General features: G+C 40.9%; 1 protein-coding gene across 4 annotated transcripts in view; it reads left to right on the forward strand.

The window, feature by feature from the left end:
- Positions 1-23,739, forward strand: part of mettl22 (methyltransferase 22, Kin17 lysine) — a 28,855-nt gene that overhangs the window by 2,867 nt on the left and 2,249 nt on the right. For 2 of the 4 annotated variants that reach the window (XM_008116783.2, XM_008116782.2), the window contains 9 exons: positions 490-843; positions 1,549-1,589; positions 1,682-1,826; positions 2,018-2,089; positions 2,524-2,577; positions 2,723-2,803; positions 3,817-3,919; positions 4,520-4,688; positions 5,733-7,045. In XM_008116783.2, the coding sequence (XP_008114990.2) occupies positions 490-843; positions 1,549-1,589; positions 1,682-1,826; positions 2,018-2,089; positions 2,524-2,577; positions 2,723-2,803; positions 3,817-3,919; positions 4,520-4,688; positions 5,733-5,795 (1,082 nt within the window). In that variant the 3' untranslated portion in view covers positions 5,796-7,045. Of the gene's footprint in view, positions 1-489; positions 844-1,548; positions 1,590-1,681; positions 1,827-2,017; positions 2,090-2,523; positions 2,578-2,722; positions 2,804-3,816; positions 3,920-4,519; positions 4,689-5,732; positions 7,046-7,166; positions 7,342-23,739 lie in introns of those variants that run through there. The other 2 variants (XR_010001192.1, XR_010001191.1) reach the window with 2 other exon arrangements.

Consider the following 23,739-nt stretch of genomic DNA (forward strand, 5'->3'; position numbering starts at 1 on the left):
GAAAGTCTTTCCCTCCTCCCATTGGTCCATAATGTAATAAAATGCAAATATCAGGGTATCATTGAGTTACAGAGCATATACTGAGTTGTGAAAAAAATGTCATCCAGAGTAGGATACTTTTTTGTAGTCAAGAGCTCAATCCTAATAATGGCTAATGTTGTCTGACTTTTATTTAAATGAACTGTTGAATTTAAGAGACAGGCAGGTCTACCCAATCAATTTTTTACTATGAATTTTAAACTAATGTCCTGTGTTTACTGCATTTTAATTTTTTTCCTGTGTATTTTAATGTATATATTTCATAGAAATTTGTTTTAATATATTTGTTTATATGATGTTTTATGATGATATGTTTTTAACTGAGTTGTGCCCTGCTTTGAATCTTGAGAAGATGCAAGTAAGAAATATAATAATAATAATAATAATAATAATAATAATAATAATAATAATAATTAGTAGTTCTATTTATCTCATATTCTCCTCTTTTAGTCTTTCTCTCACAGTTCAGACTCCTTTGGGACTCTGAGAAAGAAGAGAGGGAATTTAAGGGAAAAACTATCAGAAGCCAGGACAGCTCTGCAGAAGAAGAATATGTGCAGGAAAGTGCAAGTGATCTAGGTTCCCCAAGCAGCACTGAAGAGGAGGAAGGGGGCTCTTTAAAAGGAATCAGAGCTTTGTTGGATGAAGATGGGGATCTGGAGGTTGTCCGAAAGCCCCGCTTTGCTTATGCAGAAGATGAGGGTCTTCCAAGGGACAAGGTGTGTCCTGTCATTTTGATGAAAGGTGGAGCTGTCTTGGAAGAGGACGGGGAAGAAAGCAGTTCCGGTGATATTATTAAAATAGGTGAGTAATGTAATACCTGGATAAGGCATTAACACTGAACTCAGCTTGAGCTAAAATGACTTGTGATTATAGAAGGGGAAACCCCACTGTAGGGAGCTACCATCTGTTTCCTGAGATGTACCCTAAGAATGACCTTGCTATATGGATAAAGTGGGGACTGACTTGTAAACTGCCTTGTGCTGTTTGGAAAAAAGGTAGAATAGAAAGGCAATAAATAACTGATCATTCCTAAACAAGTTGAGGGTGTGTTTGCACTAGACAAGTAAGTTACAATAAGGTAGACAGTCTAGTGCGGTGGTTCTCAACCTTTGGTCCTCCAGGTGTTTTGGACTTCAGCTCTCCCAATTGGTTTTGGGAGTTAAAGTCCAAAGCACCTGGAGGACTAAAGGCTGAGAACCACTGGTCTAGTGGTCTGAACATGACTACAGCTCTGGGGATCAGGGTTCAGTTCCATGCCAGCCATGGAAACCCATTGGAGGCACAAAGTGCAGCTCAGGTCAGAAATCTGGTGATTACAAGTCCCAGAATCTCTGGCTATGTAGGTTTGGACTGATCAGAAATGGAGTCCAAAATATCTCCAGTTTGTTTGCTCTTGTTATGTGCCTTCAAGTGCTTTTGCATAAAACATTAATGTGTTTGATGGGAAAATGTAAAAAGAAATGTATTGTCATAAGGTAGAATGCTTCATTTCTTTTCCTCTTCCAGAGCACACCATGGCAACACCGTTAGAAGATGTGGGCAAACAGGTAGGTAGCTTCTTTGCCCCCTTGCCTCTTTATTCTTTATTCTTTGCCATGTGCAGAGCGTCCCAGGATATCTTTCACCTCTGGTTTTACAGGTCTGGCGCGGAGCCTTCCTTCTGAGCGACTTCATCCTCTGCAACCAAGATTTGTTCAAAGATCGCACAGTGCTGGAACTTGGGGGAGGCACGGGGATTGTCAGCGTTATCACGGCAAAGGCGGCCAAGACAGTCTATTGCACAGGTACCTACTCGGTGCAATTATCTAGGATATGTGCTTTTAAAATGTTCAGATTAGCAGCCATTCAAGCTGACATTTCAAAAGCAGAAGACATTTTTGAGAGAAGTGAAGCCTCTCTTGTTTTCTTTTTTGTTCTTACCTATTCTTCATTCCTTTTAAATTATTGCTCTCCTTATCTCTCAAATATTTTTAAGATATTGGTGAAGATCTTCTGGACATGTGTGAACGAAATATTGCCTTAAACAAGCACTTCACTGAACCAGCAGGTAAAGCTTATTTAAATAATATTTGTATTTACCACTAGAATACAGCATTCTCATTCATTCATATGTTCATACTAAGTGAAACTGCATGATATGGTCACTGTAGATCCATATAATGTTTTTTAACTGATAATGTAGATGCGACCCTAGTGTTTAAGGTGCTACAGGAACCTTTTACATAGGTATTGACATGGCTAAGTTTTTGAATTATAATCAATCAAAGTTTATCCTGTCATTTGTATTGGGTTTCTGGAGAAATTTCCTTGTGTCCCTGTTTTTTTGTTTTTGGGGTTTGTTTTTTTTACACTCATAGCAGATTTTCAAAAACTACTTTATCTGGAATGCTAATTTACAGTATTTTCTTATTTTCTCTACTTCTCATATGTCCTTGAAAGAATTTTTGCCACTTAGTCATTTATCATCTTATTGATTTGCAGAAAGTAAAGTAAAGGTCAGAGTATTGGATTGGTTACAGAATGATTTCTGTGCTGGTAAGTAGAAGTATCCGCTTTTAAACCAACTTTACATTTTTCCCCTCCCTCTCTTTATTTCATGTCACGTCTTTTATATTTTGAACATGCACCTTTTAAAAAATCCTATCATTTGCAATATATATATATATTGATTTTTCTGCAGATCCTGATAATGCCTACAGTTGGTCTGAAAAAGAGATTGCTGAATTGCACGATTTCACTACTGTGATAGTAGCTGCTGATGGTAAGATATCACTACATGGCATAGAGAAAGATTGGATAGCCATTTTAAAACCCACATTTGTGTGTGTGTGTGTTTCAGTATTCTGAACAACCTCTCCAAGCCGACGTTTCAAGAATCCAATGACTCACCTTGTGGTTCTAAGATTAGAATGAGAAACCTCATTCAAAACAGGTAGCCTGTTCCAAAAGATGGAAATTAGATATCATTGGAGAACAATTACAGATATGCATATTGAAGTGAGACAGAGAGGCATTTCTTTGGATTTAAAGTGGTGTTTGGAAAGCTTCCTTGCTGTCACAGACTGGAGGATTCATTTTGAGAGAAACACACTAATGCCCTTTAAAATAAATATGACTTATAGAAGAACTACTGTTTCCATGTATTTCAGTAAAGGGCTGTCCTTTGTAACAACTTTCTAAAATTTCACAGATGAAAGTCTGGATAACTGTGATCAAACATGCTAGGAGAGTCTGCAGCAGTTTGTTTTGGCCTGAGCTTATTGGGAAGAACCACATTCTTGCTCTTGCACTGTTAATAGCGCACAAGCTACTTTTTTACTTTGAATTTATTTGCCACTTATTTGCTGCAATTAAAGCAAGCTGAGGACAAGTAGAAAAAGTGGGAGAACAGGGACTCAGAGACATTCTAAGAGTGGCTGCAAAAGAGAGATGACAGAGAATTGAGGCTGTTCCTGCTACTTTGGGATAGCTGGTGAAATGTAACAGCCTTCAATCAATTGTGAAATGTTTCAAAAGTTGACAATATTTACAGATTGAATTCAATGGGCTAAGATAAACGCTTCAACTGCTCAGTGCAAATCAATGTGTGAAATTACCTCCCCCCTTTATGATTTCTCAGTTTCAGAACTTCTTAATTTTCTGACAATTACAGAAAACGTATTTTATTATCCTAACTGCAAAAAACTGAGATCTAGCTGACTTGAAGGCTTGCCTTGGAAATGTGTGCTCTCAAAATCAGAGGATATTCTTAACTTTCCTTTCTTACTATTGCAGTCTTCTACGATGATGATCTAACAGACGCCTTTTTTAAAACCCTTTATCGAATCACTAGCAACTTGAAAAACCCTTCCACCGTCTATATTTCAATAGAAAAAAGGTGGGTTGCTGTGAGTTTTCCGGGCTGTATGGCCATGTTCCAGAAGCATTCTGTCCAGACATTTCTCCTGTATCTATGGCAGGCATCCTCAGAGGTTGTGAAGTCTGTTGAAATCTAGGCAAGAAAGGTTTATATATCTGTGGAAAGTCCAGGGTGACCATCAGAAGAGCTGTTCAACAGTGGAACTCTCTGCCTCAGAGGCAGGAGTAGGCTCCTTCTTTAGAGGCTTTTAAACAGAGGCTAGATGACCATCTGTTAGGGTATTTTGTGCTTTTCCTGCATGGCACAAGAGAGTTGGACTATATGTGATCTCTTCCAACACTGTGATTCTATGATTCCTTAGACCTATTTCTCACCACAAACGTGCTAGTCTCTGTGAGGCTGTATGACCTTACGTTGAGAGGGATTGGATGGTGCCTTCCTTTATGACAGAATGGGGAGGGCCTTTGGAGGATTTCTTCAATCTCTTGTATTCTATGACTCTATATCCTTTGGGATAGCAGAAAACAAGCATGCTCCATTTTCTTTGCCTATTTGTGTGGGGGGTTTTTAAATTGCAAAGAATCTTCAAGATGTCTGAAATGGCTGTCACTTTCCCAGGCTGAACTTCACTTTGCGACACATGGATGTGGCATGCGAAGCGTACAGCTATTTCCGAAGTGCCTTGCATGACCTGCAGGATATCAAGGATGGCAGAACGAGGTTCGCTGTGGAGCCCCTTCAGCTCTCCTTCCCGCAGCGCTTTGTTTACGAGCGAGTGGAGCAGTTGGTGGGTCCCGCTTCCTGGCAAATTTAATTACCCTCTGAGTCGTTCGCCCTTTAATCAGAGCAGAGATTCACAATCGAAGAGTTGACGTTGCTTTGTAATTCTCCGCTCGGCTGATTCAGCCGAAGCAAATGGTCCGCGTCATTTTTAACTTCACAGGCTACTAAGTTCCTCTGAATATAGATAGGGAATGGAGTTATGGTTGGAAGCTGACATCGGATATCAAGGCATGTCCTGAAAGGTTGGGGGGGGGGGGGGTCCCAAGAGTATGAAAGAGCAGAAATTGTTTGGGTAAGATTGCTGACTCTCAGTTGTTTAACCATAGCAACAGGAGTCCCCGGTGGCACAATGAGTTAAATGCTTGCGCTGGCAGGACTGATGACTTGAAGGTTGGGTTGCTGACCTGAATGTTGCCAGTTCAAATCCAACCCGGGGAGAGCATGGATGAGCTCCTTCTATCAGCTCCGGCTCCATGCGGGGACATGAGGGAAGCCTCCCACAGGATGGTAAAACATCTGGGCATCCCCTGAACAACGTCCTTACAGATGGCCAATTCTTTCACACCAGAGGCAACTTGAAGTTTCTCAAGTCGCTCTTGACACGAAAAAAACCATAGCATCGGCAGGGATGGCAAAGTTAGTTAAAAAGGGTCAATGTCTTTACTTTGTCACTAATAAGCAAAAAAAATCTAATTCCATTACTGTTTATACTTGTGTATAAGTTGACACCAGGAATATGTTGAAGAGAGATTTTTGGAGTCAACACAGGATTTTTACATGGATAAGTCAAGGGTCATTCTGTATAGAGTATTCCTGGTACCTCAAAAGTCAAAACCGCAAATGCAGAGGGATGACTTTATGGCTAGTAATAACATTAACCAGTGGATAAGTCAACACAGGATTTTTTTGGGTTGATTCCCCACCCCCCACCCCGTGTATATAGTATGTCTGTTTTTGAAGTGGTGAAATGTTTTTAAACAACTATGTTCTAGTGAAGAATCTTCTAATGACATTATTTCATTTTGAATATCTTGCTTTTGCTTCACAGGAGCTATGGAAGATTACTGCTGACAAGATCTGTGAAAGCTGTACCACTGCACATCCTTTGTGAGAGACTACAATAGAAAGGCATGGATTTTTCTGCAGAAGCGTTTCCCTCTCAAGTCCTGTCCGAAAGAAACTGCTTACAAGGCAGGAGGGAAGACAATGTTCTCTGGTAAGTGTCAAAGAATGATTAAAGATATTGGTTGCAGCAGAGGCTCCTTCAAAGTGATTTGTAAGCTGGGACTGCTTGATTTGTGTTCCGGAAGATGGGCTGTTTGGGATACGCGGCATTAAGGGCAGTCAGGAAAACATGTTCCCAGTGAGCAGCACTTCATGCCCATTGTGTCAATCACAGTATTATAATAAAGAGGCTTTTTTGCGGCACAGATAAGTTTCCATGGATTACATCAACCACGCCTTCTGCATTCGACGTGGGATGTGAGCTTTGGTCTGGGACAATCTGGTATTATTTGTACTGGAAGTGGATGCAATTCCAGTCCTGAATATTAGGCACACTTTGCTGCTACAAGATAAGCTCTATTGCAACATTATCATTGGGTTTTCTGGAGCTGAGAGTGTGTGACCCTCCTAAGGTCACCATGTCCTAACAGTCTTGTAAAGAAGATAGTTTTTAGATCAAGCCAAGGTTTGCTGTGTTTTATGTAGTTTGACAGATTTTTAAAATGGTTTTCCTGAACTATGTATTTTAATAAGTTGTGTATTTAATTCCATTTTAATATTTGTGTGCTTTGGGTTTTAATTTATAGTTTGGACAATTCCAGATTTTGGAGTATTTATTTCAAATTTTAGATTTCCGGATAAGGGAACGCGTATTTTACACTTTGGGACTCCTGTAATTTTCATCAAAATCTGGTCCCAGAATTTTTGTACCATTAAAAACTTACCTCTAGATGTCACTATAACAGAAGACTGTTAACAGTACAGATGAATTAAATTATTATTATTTTTAATTACACGTATACCTGTATTTAAAAATGAGTACAAGATTATATAAAATATGCAAAAGCCAAGAATAAAACATATCAGTTTTAACCATTCAAACAATAGCAATCTGTTCCAAATGATCTCCATCACAAGCCACTGTTGACATCTTTTTAAACAGTATATCAATTTTTCTCTTGCTTTTATTGTTGATTGGTTTGCTGAAATCTACCAACTAGTCACCAGTTAAAAATAATGTTAGCTGGGACTGACTATAAGGTGAAATTATGTAAATTGCCTTCAAAAAGTTAAAAAATAAATGAGAGATAGTCATATGGGGAGAAAATGTGACTTTCCCCCCATAAGAACACATGAGCATTCTCTTCGGACCTTTTGGATGTTAAAACCACTATACAATGATATGATACTTAAATTGGCGCTCTGTTTCTTTCCCTGTAAAATGAAAAACCATGCTTCGTGGTCAAACAACATATAGTCAAGATGGTAAAAGGTATTAATGAGAAACACACAAGCTAGGAGAGACTGCAACAGACTGTTCGCTTTTGCCTGAGCTGACTGGGAAGGATCACATTTTGCTTCCCCACTGACTCATTTCAATGCAAATTACTGTTTAATACATACTTTTCCCCATATAAACATCTCTAAAAACAGGGTGCATCTTAATATATTATTTTGTTGGTGTCGGTACTGCAATTATCAATGGTACCTTAGAATCAAAGGTATGGTAACTTTTGCATTTTGAATTCAGTTTGCCGTAATTGAAGCGAGGAGAGCACAAGGAGGGAAGTGGGAGGAGAGGACATTTTAACCACAACTAGAAAAGTGGAATTGCAAAGGATTAATGGAGTGATTCCTTGCCATATCAGGATAGAGGGTATGTTGTCCTCAAACATATGTTGCAGGGAGAAGATCTGTTCTCTTACTACTCCATTATTCAGGTTATTGCTTGCAAAAAAGCATAGTTGAAAGTGTTTAGAGAGATACAGTTTGTTCAGTTTGTCTTATATACTGCCTATTTTGTGCCAGTGAAATCTTAGTTTTGAATAGATTTCCAGCAATGTTTCCCTCCAAAGAGATTTGAGTTCACGGTCAATTCCAAAGGAACAATGCAAAGCTGTTAGACAAAACAGTACAAGAACTTCCATTACAAAGGAGAAATTGTGAAGAGGGATGTCTGGAGAATTACAGAAAAGCAAGAAGAAATCAATATCAGGATAGCCTGTATGTGCAAACAAAAGGAGCAGTCAAATCTCTTTAGGTGGAAAGCTGGATTTAATGGTTTGCTTTCTGCTGCACCCGACAAGTTCCAGTTCTTTTCCCGTTTACCTTAATTTGTTCAAACATATTTTTTTCATATGGTGAAATTCACTATAACCTGTGTTTACAATTCAGTCCTGTACTGGGAGAAAGACCAGGTAGTAATTCATTAAATAAACTATTCATTAGGCAGAATTAATTTAAAATTCCAAAGCAGAAGAATACTGGAATGTGGTGTTTCATTTTTCATTTTGAACTCTCTGCTTAGCGTCACCCAAACATAGGCAGTACAAAGCTATACTGTCCATCTTTAACTTTCTGATACCTTCCATGGCCAAGCAGGGATTTGAAACCTGGTTCTCCAGAGTCGTAATACAGTTGGAAGTGTTTAGCAGCATTTTTGAGATTTAATTTAGTCTAGCATGAGTTCTCATGGATAGCCCGCTTCTTGTGATGCATGGACAAAATTAGAGTACACCCACATTTGAGAGCAATGCCATTGCTGTGTTAGTCTGGCTCAGCACATAAGGGGATCTTGTAGTACCTATGAGACTAACTTTGAGAAAGAAATTGATAGCGTAAACTTTCATGAACTTAAGTCTGCCTCTGATAAATCCATAAATTCTAGAGTTGGAAGGAACTTCAAAAGGCCATCTAATCTAACCCCTTCTGCCAGGCAGGAAGGCACAATCCAACTTCCCTCCATCTAGACCAGTGGTTTTCAACCTGTGGGTCCCCAGATGTTTTGGCCTTCAACTCCCAGAAATCCTAACAGCTGGTAAACTAGCTGGGATTTCTGGAAGTTGTAGGCCAAAACACCTGGGAACCCACAGGTTGAGAACCACTTTTCTAGATGTTAGACTCCTATTAATGCAGCCTAGAATCACATTGGCCTTTTTCACGGCTGCATCACTTTTTTGGCTCATGTTCAGCTTGTGATTTACTAAGACTCCTAGATCCCTTTCACACTGACTGTTTGTAAAACTAGATGTTCCCCATCCTAGTAGGCCTCAGTCTGTGAACTTCTTTCTCTCCATTAGTCTCAAAGATGCTACAAGATCCCTTTGCATCCAGTTAAATGCTGCTGTAGAACTAGACATGGGATGCAACTCCAAGAACTATGTTTAAATACCCTGTGGCTTTAATCTCTATCCATCAATGCATCTGAAGAAATGGATGATATACTAGAGGGGCCACTTTTTTAGGACATACAACCAGGAGGAACTTGACCATGAGTTTTGAGGACAACGTACCCTTTTTATGAAAGAGTTGTGTGAACAATACAGAAGGAAGGCAAAGGCTCTGCAGGATTGCCATTAAGGGCAGCCTTAGATTGACAGGAGGTGACCCCTTCCTCAACAGGATTGCCTTTCAGGCTCTCTATAGCTTTCTAGGTCACTCTTTGTTTGTTGGAGTGAGTAGTCAAAGAGCTCCTATTGTCTTCCTATTTGCACCGTACTTTTTCTCAAGGCCTGTCAATCCCTGTCAGATGTTTCCCCTTGTTGTAAACTTTTGCCTGCTTCCTCTCTTGTTCCCTTAACATTACGATTCATTTTTGTTTCCCTTCAAGTTTCTTCCAAGTTATGGCACCACTATCACAGCAATCCTATCACAGCGTTTTCTTGGCAAAATCGATCCAGAGGGGTTTGTCTTTGCCTTCCTCTGAGGCTGAGAGAGTGGCATTCAGTGGGTTTCCATGGCCAACAAAAGATTCAAACCCTGGACCCTAGAGTTAAAATCCAAAATCCAAACCATTGCATTATGTGGGATCTCTCTTCATTTTTACTTCCAATGACACTGAGATATTGCTTTCTCCTTTTCTTTTTAATTACATTTTGGGATGCCACACTCCTCACTATCCGAGATGTTTTTCTCACTTTTTTCTAACATTGAATATTCTGTTATTGTGGGAAAATGGATTGTAGTAGTAACAGTAAAGCCACTGTGTGTCAAAGCTTGGAGAAAATCTGGCCAAACCCATTTGTGGTCATAATCCAATCAAATCAATCCTGTGTTTTGAGATGGCTCTTATTAATACCCATTGCTTAAACTTGAACGTGTGGGGAAGTAAAGAGAAAATGAGAATGATGTTAGAACTAAGTGGGAAATCAGCAAAGGACTGGTTAGCTGGGGATGTTTCTTAACATTTCCACTCATGAAAACCAGAACCACATGGCCAAGTAACATTGAAATTTGTCCAAATTGGAAAAAAATATGATTGAAGAACAACGTAAGGAGCAGCCGCAACAGTTTGCTTTTGCCTGATCCTATTGAAAAGGATGGGATTATTTTCCTCTCCTGTTAGTTAAGCCAATTCAGTGCAGATTCATTTTGCATTTTAAATTCACATTTGCTGCAGCTAAAGTCTGCAGAGGATGGAGGAAAGTGGGAAGAGGAGAGAGAAATTGGGAGATTTTAAAAGCAGATGAAAACATGGGGGGACAGAGTAATCCCGATTGTCCCTAGAAAACTTTGGAATTTAAGAGGAAACCAGAGCTGTATATTGTGAATGAACCATTCAAGTATGGAAGCTTCTGAGTCCACAAGCTTTTGAGAAGATAAATTGATACTGATTTGAACTTGGCTGGGAAACAGAAACCCTCATATACTTACCAAGGACCATGTGAAGTTTCAGTGGAACCATAACCTATTGCAATGAGGTGAATTGAGGTCGTTCATTTCCCTTTGATATTATCACTTTAATTCTCAGAATGGCCTTGGGCAACAGCCTGCCATGGCAGAACTGTACAGTTCAGAACCGCTGTGGATTGTACCCTTTTATACCTGTTTGGATGTACGGAGATTTAGGCAGAGAATTTCCTCAACCTCCTCACCGCCATAGTTCTACATTCGCACACCATTCCCTGAAAATAAAAATCACCACAGAGCTGTTGCCCCAGACGGTTGCCATTTCTAATTGCGTGTTGTGTACTTCAACTCTGCTGGCAAGAGACACACAACATTATTCAAGGTGACAGCACTCCAAGGCAGAGAGAGCTGAAGAACTGGGCCAGGAAGGGGCAATAAATATCATTCAAGAGTGGAAGGACAAGGATAACATTAAAAGCATTAAAAGGTATTTTATTTTCAGTTCTAGAAAAAAATGTGAGCAGTTGCCTCTTGGGCACCAAGATCTGCTGGAGCCAGGGGTCAGGATTTGCTGCTGTTCAACAGAGTTCACAATCTCACTTTTCCCCCTTCAGTACATTCACACAAAGGAATCCTAAAAAGCCTTCTCGATTTGGAATAGCATCCAGAAATAAGACAATGTTACAGGACTCCTCCGTTTATACAACAAAGTAGGGACCAGGGATCTGTCTGAAACTGAAAATTGTTGAAAAGGGGATCCAAATGCATGACTGAATTCTAGATGGTGCTGAGTCAACTAACAGAGAAAGAAAAAATGTACTTTGTAGACTAATATAGGAACAAAGGCAGCAGATAGTCAAAACAGTGGACCAGGGATCGAAAGTGCAGTACTGTATATGGTTGTAATTTCAATCTGCTGAAAGATTGAGATGTCTGAAAGCAAAATACGGAAGGTCTTTGTAATTGGATCACTACATAAAAGTGGTTCTTTTCTCCAGCTCTTTTAGGACTTTTCATCATGGCAGAGAAACAAGAGAATCCCCAAAAACATCTTGGCTACAGCTGGAGGCCATACTTTCTCATTAGATTGAAATCCTAAGCTGGAGAGTATGGTGGTTGTTTTCAACCAGACTCATTTGGTTTGCAGAAATTCTATTTCCAAGTGTGCATTTGAGCTTTTCCTTTCCAACTGGAATGCTCCAGGGTTGGGGGCATTTGTTCTGGCAGGTGTGAAACACCAACTTTTTGCAAACTGTCAACCATTGGTATAGCTGATTGTGAAATACCATTGAATGTCAAGAAGCAGATAGCAAATGTTGACACAGGCCTCTAATATTCCACCAGTGTTTGCATATGGAGACAATATTGAGAAGACACTGAATATCATAGATAAATGAATTTAGAGAAATGTTTGGCTCTGTCCTGGATTTCTCAATGGCGCTCATTGCAACACCCGGTTAAGAAGGAAGCATGTCAAAAAGGAAGGGTGACCTGAGGACACTCTGACCATATCTGCTTTTCCTCTGGCCAAGTTCTTTACTGTCCAATTGTGGCTTAGAAATGAGGCTTAACCTGTCATAAACCCTAGTCATTCTGTCACCCTAGCATTGCAAAGAAGAGAAATGCCCAAGAATGCAAGATTTGCTTCAATTGGAACAAAACACAACAACATCATGACCTGTTTTCTCAGAAGCACTTGCAATTTCAATAAATGAGTCTCCTTTAGGAGATGGAATTTGGATATAAAATACTAATAATGATGATGATGATTATAATTATATGCTTGGCTTTCAAATCACCACCCTTTAGGAGAGGAAAGTGGGATGATAATAATAATAATAATAATAATAATAATAATATGCTTGCCCTTCAATTCATCACCCTTTAGGAGAGGAAAGTGGAATAATAATAATAATAATAATAATAATAATAATAATAATAATAATAATAATAATATACTTGGCCTTCAATTCAGCACCCTTTAGGAGAGGAAAGTGGGATAATAATAATAGTAATAATAATCACACAGTCCTAAACGCTTGGGAAGTGTTCAACTTGCAATTTTGTGATACAAAATCCAGCATATCTATCTTGTTTGCTGTGTCAGACTATGTCGTTGTGTCAATAATAATAATAATAATAATAATAATAATAATAATAATAATAATAATAATAATAATATACTTGGCCTTCAAATCATCACCCTTTAGGAGAGGAAAGTGGGATATAAATAAATGCTATTAATATTATTAATAATATGCTTGGCCTTCAAATCAACACTCTTTAGGAGAGGAAAGTGGGATATTAATAATAATAATAATTATTATTATTATTATTACATGCTTGGCCTTCAAATCACTCTTTAGGAGAGGAAAGTGGGATATAAATAAATGCTATTATTATTATTTTATTATTATGACACAGCAAATAAGATAGATATGCTGGATTATTATTATTATTATTATTATTATTATTATTATTATTATTATTATTATTATTATTATTATTATTATTATTATTATTAGAAACACAACAAGATGAGTCCACAGCAGGCACTCTGCTGGCTGTTATATTGGATCACACGTCGGACATTATTATTATTATTATTATTATTATTATTATTATTATTATTATATGCTTGGCCTTCAAATCACCACTCTTTAGGAGAGGAAAGTGGGATATAAATAAATGCTATTAATATTATTAATATGCTTGGCCTTCAAATTACCGCCCTTTAGGAGAGGAAAGTGGGATATTTGTTGTTGTTATATGCTTGGCCTTCAAATCCTCACCCTAGCTATTATTAGCTGTTCTATATATTGGGAATGGACGAGGTGTTGTTATAATAATTTCCCTTTATTGTTGAAAAATGAAGCTTCTCCCCCTCTTTGCAGCCCCCTCCCTCCCTGGCTCGCCTCCTTGGGGCGAGGAGGGGGTGTGTCCTCCGGGCACACTCCGATTGGCTGGCGCCGTAGCGGAGCGGCGAGAGCGGCCCTCTGATTGGCTACGGCGCGTTCGGAGCCCCAACTAGCGGCGCCCCGCGTCGCTAGCGGTGGGGACTCTGTTGAGGCGGGCGAAGGAGAGCCAGGCGGGCGGAGGTGGCTTGGCTGGACCCGGTGAGTCGAAAACTGGGGAGGGGGGCTTCACTTTCCTCCATCGCTGGGAAAAACTGCGCCACATTTACCTTTATTTATATATAAACATTTAGTATTTGTCTCTGAATAGCTTGGCATTTAATGACCAACGGCATCCTTTCCCAGAAATCCCTAATTGTTGCTAATATTCTCAGTCTTTATATATGTGTTTCTTCCTATTTTGAAAAATGGAGGGATGGGGGGAAGCTTAGCAAGGCCTCTGCTATTCATTGGTTTTCCTATTGGCCCTGTATCCCTATATGCCTCTTCCCAATAGTCATTCCCATTGGGACACCTCATCTTTTGAGTCTCCCTTATGCAATATAACATGCTTGTGTGTGGGGATGATTTTACTAAATATTGGGGCATGCTTAATGAGATCTCTTGGAGAAGGGCCCCAATTCAACACTGGATGTATATTTTATGTTTTGTATATACAGTAGATTCTCACTTATCCAACGTTCTGGATTATCCAACACATTTTTGTAGTCAATGTTTTCTATACATCGTGATATTTTGGTGCTAAATTCATTTATACAGTAATTACTACATAGCATTACTGCGAATTGAACTACAGAGGGATTTGTCTTTGCTATCTTCTGAGGCTGAGAGAGTGTGACTTGGCCAATGTCACCTAATGGATTTCCATAACCAAGTAGGGATTTGATTCCTAGTCTCCAGTGTCGTAGTCTAATGCACAAAGCACTACACCACACTGGGTCTTATTAAATTCGATTTCTAGTCCTAACTAGACCAGACCCATGGCATCAATTGCTATACATCACTATATATATCCAATCAATGAGGTAGGTTACTCTAGGAAAGACTAGACCTCTCTTCATTTTTATGAATACTGTACAGTAATTACCACGTCGCATTACTGCATACTGAACTACTTTTTCTGTCAAATTTGTTGTATAACATGATGTTTTGGTGCTTAATTTGTAAAATCATAACCTAATTTGATGTTTAATAGGCTTTTCCTTAATCCCTCCTTATTATCCAAGATATTCGCTTATCCAACGTTCTGCTGGCCTGTTTATGTTGGATAAGTGAGACTACTGTATTGGGACATGCTTAATGAGATCTCTTGGAGAAGGGCCCCAATTCTGCACTGGATGTATATTTTATGTTTCGTATATAATATGCTTGGGATTTGAAGTGTGTGATGTTGTATACATGTAGCCGGAAGGCAAATATATCCCCATATTTGGAATATTCTTCAAGATGCAGTGGGGCCACTGTCTCAGCCACTCATTGACATGATATTTGAAGTGTTTTGGAGTTCTGGATGCCTGTGGCCCAGGCGTGGGCAAACTTGGGCTCTCTGGTGTTTTGGACTCCAACTCCCATAATTCCTAACAGCCGGTAGGCTGTTAGGAATTGTGGGAGTTGGAGTCCAAAACATCTGGAGGGCCCAAGTTTGCCCATACCTGCTGTAACCCCTTGGCCTATATGAATGGAGAAGGATATCAACTCGGACGTCCATCTGAGTAGGCCAGGAGAACATCACCTGTTTGGTGGTTCACTTGCACAGGCCTGAGCTTGGTATCTGGTTGATAGAGCAGTTCTTTTTTTAATCGTGTCAGAAGCGACTTGAGAACATACTGCAAGTCTTCTGGTGTGAGAAAATGGATGTTACCCAGGGGAACCCCAACTATGTTAGCTGGGAGGTTTCTCTCATGTCCCTGCAAGCTAGAGCTGACAGAAGGGAGTTCACCCCATCTCCCGGATTCAAACTGCAAACTTCAGGTTAGCAGTTCAGCTGGCACAAATGTTAAACCCGTTAACATGAAGCAGTAGATAGTGGAGAACCAGGTTGGTAAAGCTAGCAAAGGGGATTCCAGTTGATGGTTTGCTTGAGGAAGGTCAGAAATGGAGCATCTTGTACATTGAGTATCTGGCTAGGTATGGAAAAGGTTAGTTCATCTGGGCTAAGTAAGGAAAGGGGCATTTGGTTAGCAGCATACCAGGGTTCACCAGGAGAGGGGCCTCAGGTTGATGGTTCTCCTGCGTAGGTCAGAAGAGGGACTACTGGTTATTGCAGTACCTGGGGAGAACAGGAAAGGGACATTTGGTTGGTGGTTTACCTGGGTAGGACAGAAGAGTGGCATAAGATTGCTGGGTCACTTGGGAAACGCTAGGAAAGATGTCATCTGGTGAGTGGTTCACCTGGGTAAAGTAAATAAAGAGGCATTCACCTGTGTAAGACCAGGAGGGAGGCATGTGGTTGGTGAAATACCTGGTGAAGTATCTTGGTAGACCAAGAAGGGGGCATTTGGTTGGCTATTCACCTCTATAAGGCCAGGAGAAAGGCATGTTGTTGGTGAAATACCTGGTGAAGTACCTTGATAGACCAAGAAGGGGGCACCAGATGGGTCAGTCTAGGAGACCTTAAGTGGTAAATAAGAAGGTTGAATCCAACAAGTGAATCCCTGGGCAAGGACCAGTTTCGAAACGTGAAGGCAAATTGTCATTGAGGATTAAAGACCCTTTGTTGACATGCCATGTTGGTTGCCAAAAAATACACAAACGTTTCTGTATTGGCATTTACATCCCAAACTGCCCTCTTTACCCCAAATAAGGAAGATCTTCGGAAGAAGAACGCAAACAAAGATACATAACATTTTCTGTACTCCAGCATTCAGTCTCAACATTTCTTGTATTATTCATTCATTTTGGACACTATTGTTTGTTTTTTTCCTTTCCATGCTTGCTGCAAGATATGCTCAAGTGGTTATTTTTTTGTTTTGTTAAGAAACATTTAACATATTTTGTTTCTATCAAAGAGCAAATCAGGAAACGAAGATCAACAACGACAAACATTAATTCATTCATCAGAATAGTGTTCTACTCTGTTTCAATAGGAAAAAAGAGATATGATGGGGGAAATAAAGCAATTAGAAACAGGAATCATTATTGGGTTGCTGTGAGTTTTCCCGGCTGTATGGCAATGTTCCAGAAGCATTACATCCTGACGTTTTGCCCACATCTGTGGCAGGCATCCTCAGAGGTTGTGAGGTTTGTTGAAAACTAGGCAGATGGGGTTTATATACCTGTGGAATGATGTCCAGGGTGGGAGAAAGAACTCTTGTATGTTTGAGGCAAGTGTGAATGTTGCAATTGGCCACCTTGATTAGCATTAAATAGCCTTGCAGCTTCAAAGCCTGGCTGCTTCCTGCCTGGGGGAATCCTTTGCTGTTAGGAATTGAGGGAGTTGAAGCTTGCCCATGCTTGGACTAGACATTCGATTTATGCTGGAACGGGCAGCAGGCTCATGCCAGAAAGGAAGGTCGTGGCTTCCCTTCCTACCCTGTTTCCCCTAAAATAAGACATCCCCAAAAAATAAGACATAGTAGAGGTTTTGCTGAATTGCTAAATATAAGGCCTCCCCCCAAAGTAAGACCTAGCAAAGTTTTTGTTTGGAAGCATGCCCGGCGCCCACCAAACAAAACACCATAGCATGCAGGATTGGTAAATGTACATACCAGTTGTATATGGAAATAATGGTAGTAACAAGAAATCCTTGACAGAAGTCACAGTTTGTATGGTTTAGTTATATCTGTTTGTGATGACAACTAATGTACAGTATAGAATAAATGTCCATTTTTTTGTTCAACAATAAATGTGAATCCTTCTTCATGGAAAAATAAGACATCCCCTGAAAATAGGACCTAGCGCATCTTTGGGAGTAAAAATATTATAAGACACTGTCTTATTTTCGGGGAAACACAGTACCTGTCTTGCTAACTTCAAGAAATATCCCCACCCCCTGCTTCGATTTCTTGACTTTTTCATTTCCTAGAGAGAAGGATTCTTTTATTTGGAGTGAGGCGTTAAAGGACCTTGGATTGCAGGTGATGTCTTATCAAACTAGTTATAAATTGTCGTTTTGCACCCACGAGTTATAAAACCAAGCTGTTGCACTTTACTCTTTGTGCTTCGTCATGACAAAGCCAAAGAGGCAAGCGTTTCCAGTCTGCTGCCTCAGCAAAACGTAGGGAATGTTCTTCTGGGGATTATAATGTCCAGATCCCCTCACCTGCATGGCTCCGTTCTGGGAGCTGTAGTCCACAAAAGGTGACTTCCGTTCATCAGCCTTCTCAAAGGGCGGTAGCACAGAAGAAGACCAACACAAGCCTGTCTTTATTTAAGATAGTATGATGGGTCTGGATGTTGTGGTCTGAAAAAGTAAGAATGGGAGATGGAGTTAAACCGCACACATTCCCTGCTCCACAAACATGTGGAGCAGGAGGCAACCAGAAACTGAATTATAAGAGGCACCAGATGTATTTACCTGGAAGTTCCAACTGAACAGCATGCAAATATATTTTAACCAAATTGAGGGATGTGTTGCAAACAGCTGCAGTCTTTCCTGGAGAGGGATGCAAAACACCAGGAAGCCTTTGACTGGAAGCTTATTGCCAGGAATTGAAGTTGCTTTCCTCATTGCCACCCACCTTTTTTTTTCTTTCTTTCTTTTTTGGCTTGACGCCGTAATGCTAATATGAGATGTTGTGTCATTCCTAGCTTTAGAGAAAAGATGTTGACTGTTGCTATATTTGTGGGAATGAGAGAAGTGGCCTCCTTTGAGATAAAGTTTTCATAGGGAATAATAACAATAACAACAACAACAACAACAATAATAACAACAGCAACAACAACCCACATCTATGGCAGGTATCCTCAGAGGTTGTGAGGTTTGTTGGAAACTAGGCAAGTGGGGTTTATATCTCTGTAGAATGATGTCCAGGGTGGGAGAATAAACTCTCGTCTGTTTGAGGCAAGTGTGCATGTTGCATGTTTTCCAGCATCTTTGCAAAACCATCAGAACTCTCCGATGCTCTTTTTATGGGACCTGGGCTATTTTTGAGATGCAACAAATGAGCAGTTTGATAGCTCCAATCAAAGGTCACTCTGGCAGGCGTCACAGGTGTTGCTTCGCTCTGCGTTTACTGGCTTCATTAGAGGAATCGCGGCTTGGATTTCCCATTCAGTCTTTACAGGAAAGCAATCGGGCGATGCATCTACACCGCTGAATTAATGCAGTCTGAAACCACTTTAATTGCTCAAGCTGGTGGAATCCTGGGAGTTGCAATTTTGCAAGGACCATCCACTTCAAAGGCTGTCTCTCTTGTTCCCATCCAGCATCCCTGGGAAGGTTGACTGATGGGAATTATAGCCCAAAGCACTTGGAGGTCTCTGTTACATCATCTGCGCTGGAGGTATTTCAGAGCCAGTGCTTAAATCCTGCCAAATTGGATTTATTTCAGAATGGACTGGTTCGGGAGCGTCTTCCTCCGAAAGGATGTCCTATTTGGTTTGCCTTCTCCTTTGTGAGATTCCCTTGGCCTGGTTTGCCTTCTTGCAGGCATGAAGTGACATGGTTGCATCTGACATTTCCATCTCCCATCTCAAGAAGCTGCGGTTTGAGAGAGGCAGGATGTGGGCCGAGAGCCATAGAAACAGGAAAAAAATGATCCCTTTGTGGGTTGACAGTTTTGCAAGAAGATGTAGTCTTTTTGATAAGGTCTCAGCCTGCTGGTAATTCTGGTGGAGACCCCTGCTTTTGGTGATCACGGAAGGATAACTAATTTATTTTGTCATTGTTGTTTGGGTGTAGCGCTTTGAGTATTGGGCTATGGTTCGAATCCTTGTTTGGCACACTTTGGCAAATCCAACCCTCTGAGTTTGGAATCGTGGGAGTTGTGGTTTTCCAAGACCTTTAGCCTTCTCTATTAAATAATGCTCCCCGGCCCATCCCCTGTTCAGGCATCAGACAGCATTCCAACGCCTTAAATCAAGAAATAGCTTTCTAAGATCTCCTGAGATACTCGCAGGAACACCTCAGCAAGCAAAAGTCCAAAAGTGGCAGGCTAAAACCCGGAACCTCAATCCATGGCTGAGACTGGATGAGAGACTTCCTCCTGGGCATATAGAAGACTGGGAGACTTGGAAGGCGCTGAACAGACTGCTCCAGCTTCACAAGATGAAGAGCCAACCTTAAGAAATGGGGCCACAAAGTGGAGTCCACAACATGCGAGTGTGGAGAGGAGCAAACTACAGACTACGTTTTACAATGCAGCCTGAGCCCTGCCACATGCACAATGGAGGACCTTCTTACAGCAACACCAGAGGCACTCCAAGTGACCAGCTTTTGGTCAAAGTACATTTAGTATAATGCCAAGATACTGTTGTTGTTGGGGCCCCTGGTGCCACAGTGTGTTAAAGCACTGAGCTGCTGAACTTGCGGACCAAAAGGTCCCAGGTTCAAATCCCAGGAGCAGAATGAGCGCCCGCTGTTAGCCCCCGCTCTGCCAACCTAGCAGTTCGAAAATATGCAAATGTGAGCAGATCAATAAGTACTGCTCCGGCAGGAAGGTAACGACACTCCATACAGTCATGCCGGCCACATGACCTGGAGATGTCTATGGACAACTCCGGCTCTTCGGCTTAGAAATGGAGATGAGCACCAACCCCCAGAGTCGGTCATGACTGGACTTAATGTCAGGGGAAACCTTTACCTTTTACTACTGTTGTTGTTGTTGTTATTATTATTATTATTTTAACTTTGTATTTTCAAATACATTATAACTTGTACCCTCGGTTTGCTTCTGACACAATAAATAAATGCTCCCTGAACTGCAACTCCCAAAATTCCATAACATTGACTTATGGCAGATAAAGTGGTGTCAAACTGCATGAATTATACGGTGTAGATGCACCCCACTGTTTCTGTAACAGGAAATCTCATCCGTATGCTAAATCTAGGCAAGTAAACCCTGAAATAGATTTAGATTGACTTGAAGTCACAAAGCAATAACAAACTCCAGTACAGTAGAGTCTCACTTATCCAAGCTAAACGGGCCGGCAGAACCTTGGATAAGCGAATATCTTGGATAATAAGGAGGGATTAAGGAAAAGCCTATTAAACATCAAATTAGATTATGATTTTACAAATTAAGCACCAAAACATCATGTTATACAACAAATTTGATAGAAAAATTAGTTCAGTATGCAGTAATGCTATGTAGTAATTACTGTATTTACGAATTTAGCACCAAAATATCACTATGCATTGAAAACATTGACTACAAAAATGCCTTGGATAATCCAGAACCTTGGATATCAATATTTGTATGTATGTTTTTATCCTTTACAATTTTATCTTGTAAATCGCCTAGAGCATCTTGGATGGAGGGAGATTAATCAGTAATTAAATGATGATGGTGATGATGATGATAAGCGAGTCTTGGATAAGTGAGACTCTACTGTATATCAGCGTCACAAGATGCATCTGCACTGTAGAATATATAGAGTTTGATGCCACTCAAATGGCTGTGGAATTGTAGGAATTGTCGTTTTACCAAGTGTTTAGCTTTCTCTAGGGTGCTGGTGCCTCACCAAACTACAAATCTCATGGTTCCATCGCATTGAGCCATGGCAGCCCAAGCAGTACCAAACTGCATCGATTCTGTGTGTTGTCGAAGGCTTTCATGGCCAGGATCACAGGGTTGTTGTATGTCTTTCGGGCTGTGTGACCATGTTCCAGAAGCATTCTCTCCTGACGTTTCGCCCACATCTATGGCAGGCATCCTCAGAGGTTGTGAGGTATACCTCACAACCTCTGAGGATGCCTGCCATAGATGTGGGCGAAACGTCAGGAGAGAATGCTTCTGGAACATGGCCACACAGCCCGAAAGACATACAACAACCTCACAACCTCTGAGGATGCCTGCCATAGATGTGGGCGAAACGTCAGGAGAGAATGCTTCTGGAACATGGCCACACAGCCCGAAAGACATACAACAACCTCACAACCTCTGAGGATGCCTGCCATAGATGTGGGCGAAACGTCAGGAGAGAATGCTTCTGGAACATGGCCACACAGCCCGAAAGACATACAACAACCCTGCATCGATTCTGCTGTGTAGAATAATGCAACGTACATTGAGCATCCTTAATCCAAAATGCTTGGGACCAAGTGTCCTTTCCCATGTGGTGTCCAAACTACTCCTACAGTGTAGTAAAGCTGCAAAATGTTTTGGAAATGAGCTCCTCCTTGAGTCCATTATATAAATCTCGCCCATGCTGTTCTCTCTTATCCCGGCCGAAAAGATCTGAAGCTGCCGTGCGCTGCTTTGCTGGACTGACTCAGCATCCCGCGTCTAATAATTAGACATCCCTTTGCTGGTTCTTCTCCCATTGGTTTCTACAGCAACCGTATAATAGCTCAACCGCCGGCACAAAAGGTGTCCCCCTCCTTCCTTGCCATTGGTTGGTCCCCTTTGAGCTCCTGTGCCTGCCCCGCCATGGGTGCTATGACAACCCATGCGCAGCGGCTGCTTTCCCTGCTCGCATTTCGGGAGGATGGCGTCCTTGCATTATGCACCTCTCTGTGCGCTTGTGTGTGCGTGCAGGGATGGAAGTGCACCAGACAGAGATGTGCACATCCTTTGAAAAGGATGATCCGCATGTTAGGGCCATGAACTTGCAACGGATGCCACGATGCAGGGAAATGACCCATTTGTGCCCGACGAATTCCAACATTGCCATGCAGGGTTAGGGTTCTTTTTCTTTCTCTGTGGTTTGAACACACATCCCTTTGGCACACATCCATCCTACCTTTCACAACTGCATTGTCAAGCTATGACTTGCAGTCCAGCAAACCAATCAGATGCATTGCCTTGAGCCACTTTTGCAAAACAGGCAGTTGCAAAATGCAATAAATCATAGAATCATACAATAATAGAGTTGGAAGAGACCTCATGAGCCATCCAGTCCAACCCCCTTCTTCCATGCAGGAAAAGCACAATCAAAGCACACACACACACCAACAGATGGCCATCCGGCTCTATTTAAAAGCTTCCAAAGAAGGAACCACCGCTACGCTCCGAGGCAGAGAGTTGAACACTGTTGAACAGCTCTTTTTACGATCAGGAAGTTCTTCCTAAGGTTCAGGTGGGATTTCCTTTGCTCTCATTTGAACCCATTGCTTCATGAGTCTTAGTCTCCAGGGCAGAAGAGAACAGGCCCTGCTCCTTCTTCCTTAGGACATATTTTCAAATATTTAAACATGGCTCTATTGTCTCCTCTCAACCTTATTTATTATTTATTTACAGTATTTATATTTTGCCCTTCTCACCCCGAAGGGGACTCAGGGAGGATCACAGAACATACATATGTGGCAAACGTTCAGTGTTGTTTATACGCCTACAAGACAGACATTTGTACATAGATAGAGTAGAGTCTCACTTATCCAAGCTAAACGGGCCGGCAGAACCTTGGATAAGCGAATATCTTGGATAATAAGGAGGGATTGAGTGTTAGGAATCGTCGTTTGAAAATCCTTCAATTAAAAGCCTATTAAACATCAAATTAGGTTATAATTTTACAAATTAAGCACCAAAACATCATGTTATACAGCAAATTTGACAGAAAAAGTAGTTCAATACACGGTAATGTTATGTTGTAATTACTGTATTTATGAATTTAGCACCAAAATATCATGATATATTGAAAACATTGACTACAAAAATGCCTTGGATAATCCAGAACCTTGGATAAGCGAGTCTTGTATAAGTGAGACTACTGTATGTGTGTGTGTGTGTGTGTGTGTGTGTGTGTGTGTGTGTGTGTAGGCTTTTCCCATCTTCGGCATCTTGGAGACTTGTGCTCGGGTGTGTGTGTGTGTGGTGTTGCTCTGTCTCTCCAACGAGGAGCTTTGTTTGTAAGCTTTTTCCTTGATCAAATCACCGGCATTTTTCTGCCATTTTCTTATGGGTGCCTTAAGACCTCCCTGCTTTTAAGCAGTATCTATTTATCTACTCACATTTTGCTTTTAAACTGATAGGTAGGCAGAAGCTGGGTTAAAGGCCAAGAACTCATCCTGATCTGGGCTTCAAACTGTCAACCTTTTGCTTGATAAGATTTACTGCAGCAGGTGTTTAACCTGCTGTGCTAAAGCACCCTTTCCCATCTGTAGGCTAAATAGACCCAGCTCTTTAAGCCGCTCCTCAGAAGAATTCATGGTTTCCAAACCAAATGGAACACAATCTTAAAAAGAAC

Source organism: Anolis carolinensis, unplaced genomic scaffold, assembly GCF_035594765.1.
Source record: "Anolis carolinensis isolate JA03-04 unplaced genomic scaffold, rAnoCar3.1.pri scaffold_13, whole genome shotgun sequence".
In the NCBI taxonomy this organism is placed as follows: domain Eukaryota; kingdom Metazoa; phylum Chordata; class Lepidosauria; order Squamata; family Dactyloidae; genus Anolis; species Anolis carolinensis.